The sequence below is a fragment of the Gavia stellata genome, chromosome Z, assembly GCF_030936135.1.
Source record: "Gavia stellata isolate bGavSte3 chromosome Z, bGavSte3.hap2, whole genome shotgun sequence".
Classification (NCBI taxonomy): Eukaryota; Metazoa; Chordata; class Aves; order Gaviiformes; family Gaviidae; genus Gavia; species Gavia stellata.
Window position 1 is genome coordinate 24,329,319 of NC_082637.1, and position 17,194 is coordinate 24,346,512.

The 17,194-nt window shown below is 35.4% G+C and overlaps 1 protein-coding gene across 1 annotated transcript in view; it reads right to left on the reverse strand.

Moving 5' to 3' along the window:
* The window catches only part of ADAMTS6 (ADAM metallopeptidase with thrombospondin type 1 motif 6), a 147,230-nt gene that overhangs the window by 70,007 nt on the left and 60,029 nt on the right, over nt 1–17,194 (reverse strand). The window contains exon 9 of the mRNA XM_059833778.1: nt 9,783–9,929. Within this exon, the coding sequence (XP_059689761.1) occupies nt 9,783–9,929 (147 nt within the window). The remainder of the gene's footprint in view (nt 1–9,782; nt 9,930–17,194) is intronic.

The following is a 17,194-nucleotide window of genomic DNA, read 5'->3' on the forward strand; positions in this document are numbered from 1 at the left end:
AGTTCTTACTTTTAACAGCACTGGGTGTGAAACAAATATGATTGCAATAAACAAACAGTAAGATGGTACACCCATAGTAAAAAGAAAAACTAATTAGAGGTAATTAAAAGATTAAAATAATTTTTCATCATTAACAAAAATGCTTATTTTAGATTGTGAAATAGATTTCATCTATTATCCTTTTTTTAAAGTGCGATAATTTCTGAGCCACACAAGACTGATTTTCATTTTTGTTTTAAGATTCCTATTTGTTTTCACTGAAGAATAGCTACATTTGGTGATAGAATGAAAAATAAACAAATTAGGCAAATAAAAGAAATTCAGTTTACAATTCTTAATGAACCTTCTGATCCTTCAAACAGCTAAGTACAATCTTATAGATATGAGCAGCTCAATTGGTTTACATAAAACACATTTAAATTTCAATATGACTACATGTTTATAGGATTAGGACCTTAAAATGCATGCTCTTCTTCCATTTGAGTGAACAAAATAGTGAACATAATATTCTGGAGGATTTTCAAATTTACCTATACGAGGGTAAGTGAAAAAATTTGTATGGATCCAAGATCTTTTCTATTGTATTAATAATACTTAGTTCTAACCTGAAATTTTTAAGACTAAGATCATCATCTTTGAAAACTTCAAAAATTTTCTTCTTTTATATTCACAGTTTTGTTTGGTGGTTGGTGGGTTTTTTTCCAAAATATGCCCATATTCAACCACTATATTTTAGTGTAGTGGAATAAATATCAAAGAAAGCCAAATGCAGACAGAGTTGTTTAGAAAACTTTGTATTTTGCTAAATATAATTATTCACTTTTAGTGAATAATAATAATTAGTCAGTGTGCATAAAAGAGGACAGATGCTTTTTGACTTTCATTTCACATGTGAGTGAGGATTTTTAAAGAATTTTTATGCCAACACTTTAAATTTTTTTCCGACATTCCTACAAAATTTGCCAGCACTCATGGGTTTTTTTCCAAATCTTTTCCATGCACCTTGCCAGAGGAACATAATTTCAGAAGTGAATGTTCTACACTGTTTTTTGGAGATCTCCTTTTCTATATTTTTCATCTGCAGATAAAAAAAGAGCAAAAAGTCTCCTTTAACTACATATTTTATGTACTTATTTGAATCCTATTTTATTCAATTCTTTGAAATACTACAATAAACCCTTTGGAAAAACAAAAACCCAAACAACTGCCAACCATTTCAGAAAAAGGCAAACAGCAACTAAGGCAATAACCAGGTAAATACAGAAAAAAATGAGATATTCAGCTATTAATCCCAACGAATTTAGTGTGATTCACCTGAAAACATGGACACAAACACACACATCCCCCTCAGCTGAAATCTGCCTTTAAAATATCAACTGTGTGGTTCTGACATAAAAAAAATAATGTACTTGCCCCTTTATTCCAGTTATAATTATTGCAAGCATACATACTTTCTAATAGCAGAAGTTGGGAAACTATCCTACATTCTTTTGAAATATTTCAGTGTTGTATTTTACGTGTATGAGGAGTACATGTTAATAATTCCAATATGAAAATAACTCAAATACAATCTGATTTTTCTGCATTGTTTGGACCAAACTGCAGATAGGAACTTTACTTAAACAAGCAGTGGGAAGTTTAGCAATTGACATCAGCTTGAGCTAGCATTGCATATGATGGGAACATTTCCATAGATTGCAATAGTGCAGAGTTTGGTCTGTAAAATGCGATCCTGAAAACAGACAGCTAAGGGCACAGCATTTAAAAACCCTCATTACCTTTGGTGACTCTCTCCATAGGCATATGTACCCCTGCACGGATCATAGTACAGAATCAGATCTAAATCTTTAAACACACCAAACTTGTAAATTAAAGTTTATACCTACTCTACAAGACATATAATTGCAGAAATATAAGTCAAAATCCTTGTAGTAAATATAAAAATATACCTCTTCTGCTCTAATGAGAGGATTTTCACCATAATGAAATACTGATGTAGTAGTAAAAAAAGCAAGAAAATTACTACTAAGCAGTCGTTCACTTACTAGCTACATTACATCACCACCTCTCAGACTAAAAACTTGTTTCTCTCTTTCCTTCTGCTTCAGTTCTATTATTTCTCTCAAGTAGTTGAACAAAACTGACACATTTTACAAACCTAGTGTGAGAACCCGATATTGTATTGTGCGAATTGAAGTATTTTGGAAAAGAAATAGCGTGTGTCATAAAACACATTAATAAAACCAGGGACTTTCCATTGGTAATGAAAGGTCTCACCAAAGCTGTTCAAAGGATGAATACAGGCTGAGAACCATATAACCTTTCCAGACAACTTCTACTGGATGTGTAATACTCTTGAGTCTATGTCCTTGTGCTTCTCCCTTTCCCTTTGCTCCACCAAAGCAAAACCCAGACACTTGAGAAAAAAAAATCTGCTAAATCTGGGGGAATGAATGAAAAGGGTGCAAGAAGAATAATGGTATCGGAGCACTTTTTATAAAGAGATATCTAATTGTTATTATCAATCAGGCCTACAAGAGCAAAAAAAGCCCTTTGTGTAAATATAAAAAAGATAATAGAAAGGAAAACAATCCCCAAATACCTTCATCTCTGCAATTTTAGAAAATTTCTACTCACAATCGCTTTTGTGCTTTCTGATTTTGTCTTACATAGGAAGCATATACAAAGTCAAAAAACATACAGGATATCCCTGCAGAGCATTTACATTTTTGAACAGGGAGTGGATAAGTGTTTAGTGTCTGCAATAGAAATAAGATGATCTCAAACTCATCCTTACATTCTATTTACTCCACAAGATACTACTAATACTCTTAAGACTTTCTCATTTTCCTAATTTTAGGTTAATTTCATGAGGTTTTATGGGACACAGTGGGACTGATTTCAATTATAAAATAGCTAAGCTTGATGTCATTTCATCACAGTATTCCAGTGTAGTGTCTCACGAGATCTTTGTAAAACACTCTACAATATAATTTAAACATTGTTTTGTATTTTAATATCACAGGATAGCAATTTAATCTTCTGTTTTGAAAGACATCAGATACTAGGTATCGGATACTACAGCATTCTCTGAAAGCTTAAGATCTCAGACATGCTATCACTGCTAACTGCTTAATCAAAATAACAGCAACCAGGGATTCAATGTTAGAATCTTCACAAGCTGAACAATGCAAAACTGAGGATCATCATCTCTGTACAGACATTGCTGCTGTTTCCAAGGCCAATAAAGAGAAAAAGCAAATCTATGGATGTAGACCTTTCAGGGTTTATGCTTCTGTTACAGTATCTATTCCCAAATATCTCAGTAGTATACACAGTACAACACAACTCCTTCAATGGCTGAAGAAAATATCCCAGAACACTGGCATTGAAAAGAATTTTTGAATGTTACAGAATTGGCTCATTCATAATAATGACGTGGACTATAATGCAAGCTATGATTAACAATCATAAATTAAATTTATTATAAATATTTGTAATTATCTGTTACAGCTAAACAATCATACATCGATATATGGATAGTATACATAGTATTTTATTTAATTGTTACCAAATTACCCATAAAAAATGGAAAAATAATAGTAAAATTTATTAACTATAAACACAATGCATTTTATACATACACATAGATATAAAAGCAAGAATTATTTACATGCCTATATGTAACATTTGGCTCCTAACAGAATCCTTACTTCATCCTTCTTACACACATTTCCTGAGTAAAAACTGATTTTTAGAGTGCACCAGGATACATTTCTGTACAGGTACCAAAGCTGCTTAACTTGACATCAATGAATAAACTCTGCAGATTGCTCAATAGTCTACAGGTAATAACATAAACATTTGCAGAATCAAGGCATAAGTAATGGAAGGGTGATTTGGAGGGGTATATTTAAAATGAAAATGAACCAGAATAGGATTACTAAATGAAAACATTCTTGAATGTTAGGGAAATTCAGATATTGAACCACTCACTCAACCACTCACTCTCATAATAAATTCTACTTCTTTCCAAGCTTTTATGCAAGGCTGGCTCTATGTCTTATTATCTCTTTCATAGTGAAGACCCTCTAATTTTGCACAATCTTTTCATAAAACTCATTTTTTCTTTTGTTTGGTAGTAGATAATTTGCTATTTCTTTAACGTATACTTTCCTCCACAATATGGTCTGTGTTCCAAAGTATTCTTTCATTTTTTTGAATAATTATCCAGCAGCCATATTAGGAAAAATCTATTTGTCCATCTGTCAAAATCATCCATCTACCAAAATCTACTGGTATCTGGCCTTGAGAGTTTGGGAGGTACTAAGCTATAAAACATCATGCCAATTTGTTGTTCTGTATTTATTTCACCAAAAATTCTACAAGTAAGTTAATGGGAATCTGCTGCTGATTCTGCCCTTCACAATTCCTTCAAATTTAAATAATCCAAAAGGTAGGCAAAGAGTAATACTTGCAAAGTTAACACTCAAAAACATGTTGCCAGCCCATGATTACAGAAACTGAGGGGTTTTATAAACTGGGTAGCCTTTTAAGCAAAACATAAGACTTTCAAAGTTTTAGAAATCTGAAGTAATTGGGGACATATGCTTTTTATTCAATTATCTGTTAGCAAAAAAAAAAAAAAAGAAAAAGAAAAAAAAGAAAACTTTAAAGAAAAAAGAAGCAAATCACAATCCAAAGTGTAGGTCAACAGAAAATACTGAATGCAAATTTTCTCCATTGATTTGTAAAGAGAGAGAGGAAATTTTGATACGATTGGTGCAACCTCATCTTTCAGAACTAATCTTGGCTTGTACTGTTTTTAAAAGTTAATTTAGATTTCTGGAGTACCAGGGGACTGACCAACCTGCCATAGATAGCATATGAGGCATATATAGACATATCCTGTATTTATCTTGCATATCTACTTGTACGAACAAGATTCTTGGATAGATGATCTCTGGGCCCAAACACTGGATGATTTTTTATATTATCTACACGGGCTTGCTTAGACCAAGGTAGTTTTGGCTCCTTTCCAGAGTTAGAAAAGTGTATTCTCAGATCTAAAACGTGCTGTATGGCAATCCTAGAGACTCTCTAAGAGATAGATCTTACTTATTCAAATAGTTTAAAGACTCTTGGTTCTTCTTGGGAAAGCTGCCCAATGGTAAAGGACCTGGGAGTGCTGATTGACAGCCGGCTGAATATGAACTAGAAGTGTGCCCAGGTGGCCAAGAAGGCCAATGGCATCCTGGCCTGTATCAGAAATAGTGTGGCCAGCAGGAGTAGGGAGGTGATTGTCCCCCTGTACTCTGCGCTGGTGAGGCCGCACCTCGAATACTGTGTTCAGTTTTGGGCCCCTCACTCCAAGAAGGACATTGAGGTGCTGGAGCGTGTCCAGAGAAGGGCAGCGAAGCTGGTGAGGGGTCTGGAGCACAAGTCTTAGGAGGAGCAGCTGAGGGAGCTGGGGTTGTTCAGCCTGGGGAAGAGAAGGCTGAGGGGAGACCTTATCGCTTTCTACAACTACCTGAAAGGAGGTTGCAGAGAGGTGGATGTTGGTCTCTTCTCCCAAGTGACAAGTGATAGGACAAGAGGAAATGGCCTCAAGTTGCACCAGGGGAGGTTTAGGCTGGATATTAGGAAAAACTTCTTCACTGAAAGGGCTGTCAGACATTGGAATAGGTTGCCCAGGTAGGTGGTTGAGTCACCATCCCTGGAGGAATTTAAAAGACGTGTGGATGAGGCACTTAGGGACATGGTTTAGTGGTGGACTTCGTAGTGTTAGGTTTATGGTTGGACTTGATGATCTTAAAGGTCTTTTCCAACTTAAATGATTCTATGAGTCTCCATTCATCTTCAAAAGACAATCCTGCTTTTGAAAGACAGAGTTAGCCATTTGGCTTCTTCTAACACCTTCTCCTATCTGACAAGATTAACAAACTATGATTCCAGAAATCACCCAGATTTTGTTACTACAAAACATAAAAGTAACTGAATAAAGAATTATTGTCATCCTTGAAGCTGTATTTACCCTCTATCCAGACATCCCGCAAAATAAATTGCTTTCCCAACTAGTGCCTGACTGAATTGAAACCTTCCAGGTGATACTTAATGGCTATTCCTTAGTAGCCTCAGTCTGGAAAATTTGTTTCTGGGTGTAATTTTACGCAAGTCTTGAGGAGCACGATGAAGGTGAGGCTCTACTTTGAGCGTCACCAGGATGACTTCTGTTTCAAAATGCTTCTGCCTGATGATACAGGACAATGTGATATCTACAATACAAAATGGCAGACAGTGCGAAACTGCTGTAGCAAGTGGTGAACCAAGCTGGTAAACTAGTAAATCCACATTAACCTACCTTGCTATACAATAGTGCAAACATGTAATGAGCTTCTAGCAAAATTCATTCCAGGTGCACTATCCTGGTGCCATGACAGCTCTGCCCAAACTTGTATCTAGATTCAAGCCAATAAATCTAAAAGGTGTTGTGGTATGTCATACAAACTCACGGCCTCTCATTTCTGCTTGGGTATCTGCGTTTCATCCCATCATGTTCTATCTTTCTTGTTAGACATAGCTAAACAAATCCTAAACTAGCCGTACTCATTCAGCACAGAAAAAACCACTTGTCCTCCTTCTTTGTAGTCTACTGGGTCCTGTCCCAGCTGTCTTCCCATTCTGGAGGAAAAATGGAAAGAAAGGGGGTGGAGTCTAATCTATCTGCAATAAACATCTGGCAAGACAGATGACAACATCTTGAGGCTTTGCCTCTAAAGCTCTAGATCAGAAATTTCCTCATCTGTTGCTAAGTTATGAAGATGCATCAGAAAAAATTGAATCATTTTTCTTGTCTGGATGCAGACTGCTCTGCTCTTACAGGAACAGTCAAGGAATTGCTACCACGTGAAACTTGCTATTTTTCTTTGCTTCTTGCTCACTGATCATTACCTGCAACAGAAAAGTATCTGCTCTTAAAGCTGTTCTGCCTTAAGGAAAGGTGTGAATTAGTAAAAAGAAGTGATCTAGGCTTCTGACAGCTGTCCTGCAGGTACCTGTGCAACTCTATCTCAACAGCTTCCCGCAGTCATTGAGGAGATGACATGAAAAGCTGGGGAGAAAACTAGAAACTGGAGAAAAAACCTGCAGACTATTCTACTTTATGAAATACTAAAACAACTATTTTAAGAAAAGAAGTATCAATTCATTTATAGGATATTAGAACCACAAAAAATAAGAAGCATAGATTTATAATTAACTGATCATGTTTAAGAAATCTGACATTTTTAAAAATAGACTGCAAAATCAGTAGATGAAAGAGAAGTTATCTTCGGCTCTTAGTACGTTATTTAACACAATATCCTATACAATTGGAAAATCTATTCATAATTGCAATGCATAAAATAATGTTTATCCAAGGTGGCTTTGAAAAAAATAACATCTACATTCCAGGTTACAAAAATACAGCTAAAATATTACAAAAGATAATTTATTATTGAAGCTGCTATGTGTAGATTTTTTTTACTCTAGCTCAAATATCACTTAGTATCTTCAGTAATGATTTTCTTACGAAATTCACAGATTTTAGTAATTTGAGTACAGTTGCAAACACTGGCAATGATAGAGAAGTATCTCAAAAAACCTGAAGATATTAGAACTATGGGAATAGACTCACCAGAGGACTATTCTGGCTTTATGCTAACATAACTACAATTTCACTGGCATCCCACAGACTTAAAAATGAAACTTAACATGAATCAAATCTAGAGAATGGAAAAGAATAACAGAGATGCTAACAGTAAAGCATAAAATAAATTAAAAAATTAAACATAAACATGTTTTCAACTGGCAGTAAAAATTTGAAAGATCACTGCATCCACATGAAGTAAAGAAACAACGAAGTTTGTTCAGGCTGAAATTTAAAACTGCACAGGAACATTATGAACAAATGTTCAGCTCTATTACATTTGCAGCATAACACAAGCCACAGAATTTTACCACGTTTCTTTCTCTAAACTCATACATAAGACATTAATTCTTAGCTATCTGTTGAATTATGCCTTCATCGATACACAACTTATTGTCAGGACAATTATGGGATCAAAATGGAGTTCAGAGGAGAGCAACAAATAGAAGTAAACAAGAAAGAGAACAACAGAACTGTAACAGTAAGGAACAAACCCCCAAATTCTACAAGAAAATACCTGAACTGTAAGCTTACAGTCAGAACTACTAAGCTGTAAAACAATCTCTCAGAAGAGATGCGAAAACCATATTCTTTGTCATAGTCAAAACTAGGTTGCATGACATACTAGAAAGACTACTAACGGGAACAGTGTTGAATTAGCAGAAATTATTGGTAATGATGAAACAAAACTACCTTGTATTTTTTTTTATAATGGTAGTGTTAAATGAATACATATATATCTCTCCTGAGAAAAATCAATTTATATTGTGAGAAACCTGTATCACACATGTATGTAAGGATGACTTATTCAGTGTGCTTTAGTTTAGACACTCAAATGCTCCAGTAGATAATATCGGGTGGGTGCACAGCTCAGTGCGGTGATACAAAATGCCTTAACCTGATACACTAACTGAAGAGAAGTTTTTTTCCTCTGAACAGCGCCAACATTAAACATCTGTCTCTGCCCACTGACTCTATAGGGAGCTCAAACACCTCTTCAGACCAATTCAGTGATCCTCTATATTGTGTGGGAAGCTACGTTTGAATGACCTTAAAGAAAATTTATCGGTCTGCATGAGTGCCCTTCAGGTAAGATTCAGAATACAGCACTTTATTCTGAGGTTAGATCCCTTAAAGAGGAGGAGAAGCTTTTGTTCCTAGTAGTCTCATGCTTAGACCACTTGACTGGTTTAAGTCCATCTCCCAAGATACAGTAAGTGTCTGAATTACTGAACAACCCTTCTTTCTTAAAGGAATTATCGCACTGATCACACTGAACCTACCAACCAACTGCCATTTGCTCCCATAAAGCCTGTCTTATGCCATTTAAAAAAATCCTGTTATTAAGCTGTTCTCAGTGAACTCATAGTTCTGTCTTTGTCTTCCACAATTTAAAATACATACAAAAGCTTCATTATGCCTCATATATACTGATGTATACATTGGTATGAGCACATTTTTGAGACTAACGTATTTCGACTGTTCAAATTTTTTCATACAGAAGTGAAATTTCAGGGAGCAATCTACTTCTGGATAAAAATCACCACAGAAGTATAGGTTAGCAAAATTTTAAGGTATTAATAGAAAGACATATGCCATCCTCTCCTATAATCTTTATATTCTCACCAATGGTATCAAAGAACGTTGATAAATAAAACCCCACAAGACTGCATGAAAAAAATCTGGAGAATGAAATGTACAAGGAACAGGGCTACAGCCTTGGTCCCTTCATTGGCTTCCCTCACATTATGCACGTATTTAAAAAAAAAACTTCCCATCATTCATAGACAAATTCCACCCTTCTCTGTTTCTCACACTCAGATTAATGAAGTAATGAGATATGATCAGCACTTCAAAATGTTTTGAATAGATTAAAAATGAGAACTGTAAGGTGGGGAATGGAACAGAAGAAGCTTTTGCCATTACATAGAAAAATAAATACTTTACTAGATAAAAATCTTAAATGGCTTGCTATATTTCTGTTTGTTCATTCTAAAAATGTAAACCATCGGAACAGGTCACTGTATCTCTACTACTTATCCTGAAAGGTGTCAATTTTTTGAAAACTCAGAATTTGTCTTGAGAGATTACTTACTCTAAAAAACTGGTGATGTAATCCCGACTGCAGGCTGACCAAGAGAAAGGGTTGGTGTTTGCTGTAATATGAGCTGCCATTAGCTTTGCTGCTTCATGACCTTTGGTCCCACAGGAATTTCCAATTCCATCATGATTCATACCAAAACTGCCCAAAAGAGGAGGAGAGAAACAGCCCATTACTCTTCTACAGCATCTCTTAAAACTTAATGTCACCTTTACGGAAATCATGTTGGACATAAAAGAACACACTAAGTACAAGAGAACTCTTAAGTGGAGTATCAGGATTAGTTAAGTTCTGTTTAGTTTATTCACATCTCAGAATACTGCACAATTACATAACTTTCTTTTCTCCCACAGACTTTTGAAAGTATTTTACTTAATTTTTAAAGCTTTTAAAGAAAATTTAACAATATTCCTGCAAGCTAAATACAGAGCACTCAGTCCTTGTTTGGAATTGTACCTGGGTAAGGAATATACATTGTGGCAGTGAAACTTGGATTAGTAAACAAGAACAAACAAAGAATAGGTGATGTTGCTATAACAGTACAGTATAAGCACAGAGCAGCCAATAATAATTCAAGCAGAACATGGGTTTTGCAATTCCCAGGCCCATGCTGTACGCACACTCCCCCTCTGTAACCACTCACAGCGTGACTTGGAGCTCTTCTATTAGAGCTCTGCTTTGTCATGGAACATCGGAATGAAGACGACTAAAAATCAGCAGAAAATACAGTAAGAAACCTCTGGGTGGCACTTGGCCAACAGAGATTTTCAGGCAACAAATTAATTTTCAACAAAAATTATATGACTCTGGAGAAAGAAGTATGACAAAAGAATCCTTATGTCTTAGAAATCCTGCGTTACTGAAATACACCCTTGGAGCTAGAGATTGTCAATATAACCATCAAATTAAAACTAGAAGTAAATTCGCAGAGCATCTATTTGAAAATACTTTCATTACAGACTATCTTTAGTTAAGCTATTACTGTTATTCCTAAACAATCAACAATGTATACCTGACTGGCCTGACATAAATGAAGCACCATAACAGAATATTTAATAGTATACACTTTTCTGTAACTCCATTTTCTTAGTCTGCCTTTGATTAATTTCCATTCAATCCCTTGGGGGGAAAAATTTACTTCTTTAAGTATCCACCTTTGGTGAAATTCATTCCTTCTTCCCAAACATGGCACAAAGCTTATGAAATCAGAGGGACAGGTAGTGAGACACATAGGAGCCTCCCTGACCATGAGACAAAGAAGTAGTTAAAGGGAATGCCAAAACTGAGCTTCTGCACACCCAGGGCAGCGAAACTGTCACTTCTTGGTGTATCATACAAAGAGGTCAGTCTTTGAAGCCTTCTGTATTACAAATGCTAAAAAGACTGACTCCCTGATTTCTTACTCATCATTCAGGAACACAAATGTGTTGAGGGACCCTGTTTTGATTTTCTATAAACTTTCAGGACTGACTGCCAGAAGATACAAAAGGTGGTAGATTAGAGGCTGGCCATTTATTTACTGACAATACCACTTCATACCAGTTCATGCCACTTTCTTTACTGAAAACAGTGATAGTGGTGTTATATTAATCTGAACATCCAGAATGTGGTACAAAAATACAAGACCTTCATGTTACTCTGAGCTTCAATACACTGGATACTCTTTCACCTCTTCAGCTGATCGTAAAACCTAAAGCACAAGGTATAGGCAACCATTCCTCCCAAAACCCATTCATTGCACAGATATAAGAAAAGGAACATCACTGAATGATGGATGTTTCCCACAGACTGGGAAAGGACTTCGTCATCAAAAAAGCATCACTTTTTTGCCTATGGGATGTCTGCCTATGGAATACCTAGTCTGTATCAATGCCTGTATGTATCTAGTTCAGTGTATGATATCTCATAAATGCAGAAAGCCATATGCTATATTATACATGGGAGAGGTCTGACTGACACCTTAGATTATTTTATCATCAAATGAGGAATACCTCTTGCATATAAAAAAATACAGCTTTAAAAACAACTCATCTGAGCAATGTATGTATTATAATGAAAATTTCAGACCAGTGTTAATTATTATGATCAGTCTTCAATAACAATATATATTTTGGGAGGGAAGAACTTGGATGGCCAATGCAACAAACCGAACCAGAGTTTTACAATGAAAAATGTGCTTTATTGATCTAGTTCTCAACTGCCATAATTTCCTAGAATTAGGGGTACTTCAGATAGAAACATTTCCTTTTGAATTGCCTCTGTACAGTTTCTTAAAATAGAAAATCTTAGTTTTTAATAATGTCTATGAGTGACTCCTTTATAGAAATGGGCATTTGGGTATGGGGGAAAGAGCTGAACTGGATCATGCTGACTATATCTGGTATTCCATTTGTCAAAAAAATGACAGACTTCAACTGTCTGGGAAACAAAATTTGTATCTTTTGGGCCTATAAAAAAAAGAACAAACCTTGTAGTTTAAGAGATTTCCTTCTTCTACCAGCTCTCCTTATGAAAAAGATGATGTTGCTGACGGTGGCAGTGAGATGCCTGATAAAAAGCATATCAATGAATGGAAGCTGCGACTCCTGATGCACGCAGGAACTCAATGCCTCTTCAGGAGCTGATGGTATTCTCATTTTTTATAAATATTCATTCACCTAAATCATCTATTCCCTTCCAAGAAGGCTCTTCTACTTGCCCCTGCTTCTGAATTTAGGAGGAAATGGATCATTAGGTACAGGTACAGCATTCTTTCTGATGCTTGGAAAGGGGTTTTGCTATTACTGTCATCTACTTCCAACGATGGTAGTGGCAGTATGCCATTACAGCCCAGTACTTTGCACTTCTATGGCCAGGATTGCAGATGAAAATATATTTCTGTCCAAAGTACCAGTTTTATTTCCATCAGAACATGTTGGTTATATTTGGGCATCATTACATTAAATCTATGTTTTTTACAAAAGCATGTTTGCAATTAGATTGGGGTGGGAAGGCAGGCATTAGAGGAAGGAACATAAAATACTCTTCATGGAGCCACTGTTACAGTTTACTTACCTTTTTAAAGCTCACTAAACAGATGCAGACTGTATTTCTTTCACTGGCTTAAAGAGCCTGTCTAAAACTGCCAGTATAATTCTGCTTTAAAAGAACAGCCAGATGAGCAGGGAGAGAGTGAAAAGTCTTCTCAGGTGACACAGGAGTTTTTCCATAAAGTTACCTCTCCACCTACCAACTCAAGGAAAGATGTTTAACCCAGTAGCTCTATTTTTTCAAGCATTATGGCTCCTCTTTTCCCAAGAGAGCACCTACATTATGTTTAATAACTGCAAAGCAGCAACACTAAGAACTTTAAAACTGTAAATGAAACTTTCCTGCAATTTCTCTGTAGTTTGTATACTTCTTTTAAAATACTAAGGCGGCAACACATCTGACTAGTGCTCTGTGCCTGTTTCATTTACTAACATCTGTAATGGAACAGATGTTTTTTTCCTTGGCAATCCATTTCTCCTTATATCTGAAAAAATTATCTGAGGGAATTATTTGTAATACACATCCAACGTAAGATCTGACCTCAAAAATCACAGGGGACATAACTAGTCTCAGCTGCACTGAATAAAATAGCAATAGATAACCAGAGATCCTGGTATATAAGCAGAGGGAAGGATGGGAATGTAAACTTGTCTGTCCTTCCTTTATCTTGCGAAGAAAAAACACTTCAGGTCCCAACAATTTAATTTGTATTTAAGATGAGGTTACTGATTTGTTGGGTGGTGCTAAACTATGATGGTTATGGTTGCCAAAACACTTACTGCTGCTGTAGCTGAAATGACAGCAGTTATTTTTGTGAGACAGCCAGGATGCTTCCATCCTGATTTATTACCCAAACACTTAAGATTCAGAGAAGACAGATCCAAACCAATCTGAATGCTCCTCAGTACTATTCATTGAGGTTTATTTTGTATACCATGTACTTTTATAGCACTTAAGTTATCTGAAATGTGCTACTCAAGTGAACTGCTTTTTCTTGTTAATGATCAATTAATTATCTCTGCTTTCTAACTGTAGCATTAATGATCTGTATATCAAACAATTTCCTAGCTTTCTTATGGTTTGGAGCATTCAGAACTGCAGAGAACACTAATGTTTCCTTTCTCTAAATGCAACAGAGTATGTTCATTTTTTAAATCACTTATCGATTCATGAGTTACATGGGTTTGACCTAATTCTTTTAAACCAGTGGCTCTTACTTTGTTCTGCCACTTGTTTAACAGCATAAGGAAGAAGTGTACCAGAGACTGAGAATCTTGACTCAGGTGAGGCAACAAAGTTATAGGAACACAAGCTAGAGAAATACTGTAAAACCAAGCACTTGATCTTCCTGTCCATTATCTGAGGCTGATTTACAGCTGCATGACACGTAACTCTTTAGGAAAAATAAGCCTACCTTTCCAAGTGAGAAAAGAAACTTTAACCTTAAGAATTTTCATTATACTAATTATTTGCACTAGGAGAGACAAAAAAAATATACATTCTAAGAGTGAAATGCATCATTTTCAAGCTAAGTATCTTGACCCAGGTACATTGCTAGAACTTACTCCAGTGCTTCAGCATGTTTGTTAGTCACACTGCTCTCATAGCATTTATGGAGAATGAAGCAAAAGGGCAGAGAAGGGTCATAAAGTGCACCAGTGAAGAATACTTTAAAAATTTCTATCAGTAAATCTCCACTACAGTGAGAGGATGGAAGGCATGCTTGAACAATTATTCTTGTATTAGGTATAAGACCTAAAGGGTGAATTACAATTTGCTTGTAAAAACTGCCAGTTTATTTTATTAGATACCAACTTTTTCATAAACTTCATATTCATTTATTTTTTGTAGTATGTTGTACTTAGTCTCATAATTATTAAAAAGGTGTCACTTCAATCTACATATGTCTTTCATATAGCTTAGAATGTCTACCTAAAGCCTACATTGAAAAAATAAAATTGTCAGCTTCCCTGTATTTGTAAATGTTACCATAGCTTTAAATTGCCTTTTCTTAGTGACATTAGAAAATGTACAAGGAGAGAAGAAAGGGAAAATCAGCGTATTTTAGCATTATTTTGTTCAACAAAAAGTGTATGAATGTGAACATAATCTACTATTAAAGGATTTCCCCCTCCCACCCCCAATATCAGAGCTATGAACTACATGTAACAAAGCACAATTTCTGTGGGCATACATGGTAATTTTCTTAATTATTCTCATATCTACTAGCAGTGAAATATTTGTCAATTGATGTGATGTTATGGTAAATTTTTGGAGAAGATACAATCTTCATATTTTATGGTTTAATAGTAATAGGTTGTCAGCACTTTTTCTTTAGTTTTTTAACCATATCCCCCATACCATGTCATAGAAGAAAGTTCTCTTCTTTCTATGTGGTCCTCCATATATTTCTAGCCAATGTTATAAAAGTATTGGTTATAGCTTCATAACAGCATGCAAATTTTAAATCACCCTTAAATGATATTAGAAATAAAAGAAAAAAATAATAAAAAATACTGTCTTGAAAAATCAGTGTATTTTCATTTAGGATCACAAATTTTGACAGCATTTATTGAAACTTGCTGAAATTGCATCGTCCCCCTCAAGGGAGTAATCAAGGTTAATTAGTTACTTCACTTTCTATTTCCATGTCTTAATGTGGATTTTAACCTTAACTTCTGATTTCCTGCATTTAGAGACCATTACATAGTTTGGAGCATCTCAAACTCTTTATTCTGAAGTAATGCAGAATTCAAAAGTTCCCTGAAATCTTGGGAAACAAACTAACTGAATAATGCTAACGTTAAAATAGGTATACTTTTATCATAACATTTTTCCCACTTCCTAAGCGTAATTCTTCTCTGAGTTATGGCTGATGATCAAACACCCCATCAAATAAAATTCATTGTATTTTAGCATAATTTGGTGTTAAATAATGTATGAAGCTCTTAAAAGCTCAGCAAATTCTAGTTTACTAAAAAAAATGCAGCCTATTCAGAAACCTGAAATTTCTTACGGGGAAATGACAGACTTCTATGGGAATATTAGAAAAAGCAGAGCACAAACTTGTCCTCCTGGTTTACACTGCCATAGCTATCCAGCTTTCATGACACAAGAATAACATCAAGTAAGGTTTGTGTGCTACACAAAGCCAGAGTATGAATGCATCAGGTATCCACACTGTAGGTCAAATTGGAAAGTATTGGCTCTAATTAGGAAGCAACCTTCTGAGATCAGATTTCCTTTGGAAATTCATGATGCCTGAAGTTTATGATAACCTTCCTCTTCACCCCTATTTATTCTTCTCACACTTTTGTGAAGGTCTGTGAAGCATTATTACATTCCTTTTCCTTGATTAGAATGCTTTAATGTTGGACAAATTATTTTAGTATTGTAAATTCTAAACTTCAAATAATATTTCTCAGATATTTAGACACAAGCCTTTTTCATATTCTAAATATAAACATGTCACAGAAACCAGAATTGTTTTTCTAGCCTTACATTTATGACATTTCATTTTATATGCACAAAGCATCATTAACACTGAAGTCCCAATGAAGACTTTTTAATAGAATTTGTATGCTTTTATACCTGCAATATTACAAAGGCAAACATAAAACAATGTTCCTTTAACAAAAAAAATGGGGGGGGGGGGGGGGGGGGCCCCAGGGCGGGGCAGGAGGCAAGAATAAGAATATGATTATGTGTGTATTACTATTGCAGCGAGAGAGCAAGAATATGATTATCTATGGTCTTCTGTGGCTTGTCCAGCCAAAAACTGGACACATTTTGTTTTGTTTTTTTTTAACTAAAAAAAGTTACTTCAACTGTCCCTAAAAATTTAAGGCATCGTTCTCAGTCAATTCTAGGCATCTAGCAGGACCCTAGGCATCTAGCAGGCACAAGTATTAACTTGTTCTGGGTGATATTGAGGTGTTCATACACTGTAGATTTGAGACAGTCCGTTAGCCCTGCTATAGTTGAAGATGAAAGACAACATCATCATAAATAAAACAATGATGACAGCATCAACTGGAGATCTCTTCATGGGAGAGCTGACAGGAGGTGGTGTTAGTACAATTCATCCCAGTTGTGTTTCAACTATTTTTGAAAGCTATTTTGAAGTTTGGTATATGTATCCCTGTTACCTCAGATTGGAGTATTTTCCTTCCAGTTGTACAACACATACATTCCTTGTATTTCTTGAAGAAAACACCTCACTCAAACTCAAGTCCTATAACGCAGCTGTGGTTTGACTGATCAAACACGAAGCTCACTGATTGCTGAAGAATGACAAAAAGACAACCAGCCTCTGGAAGTACCTCTAGGATTTCCTAGACTAGAAATTTTTATTCCAACACTGAAGACCAACTTTC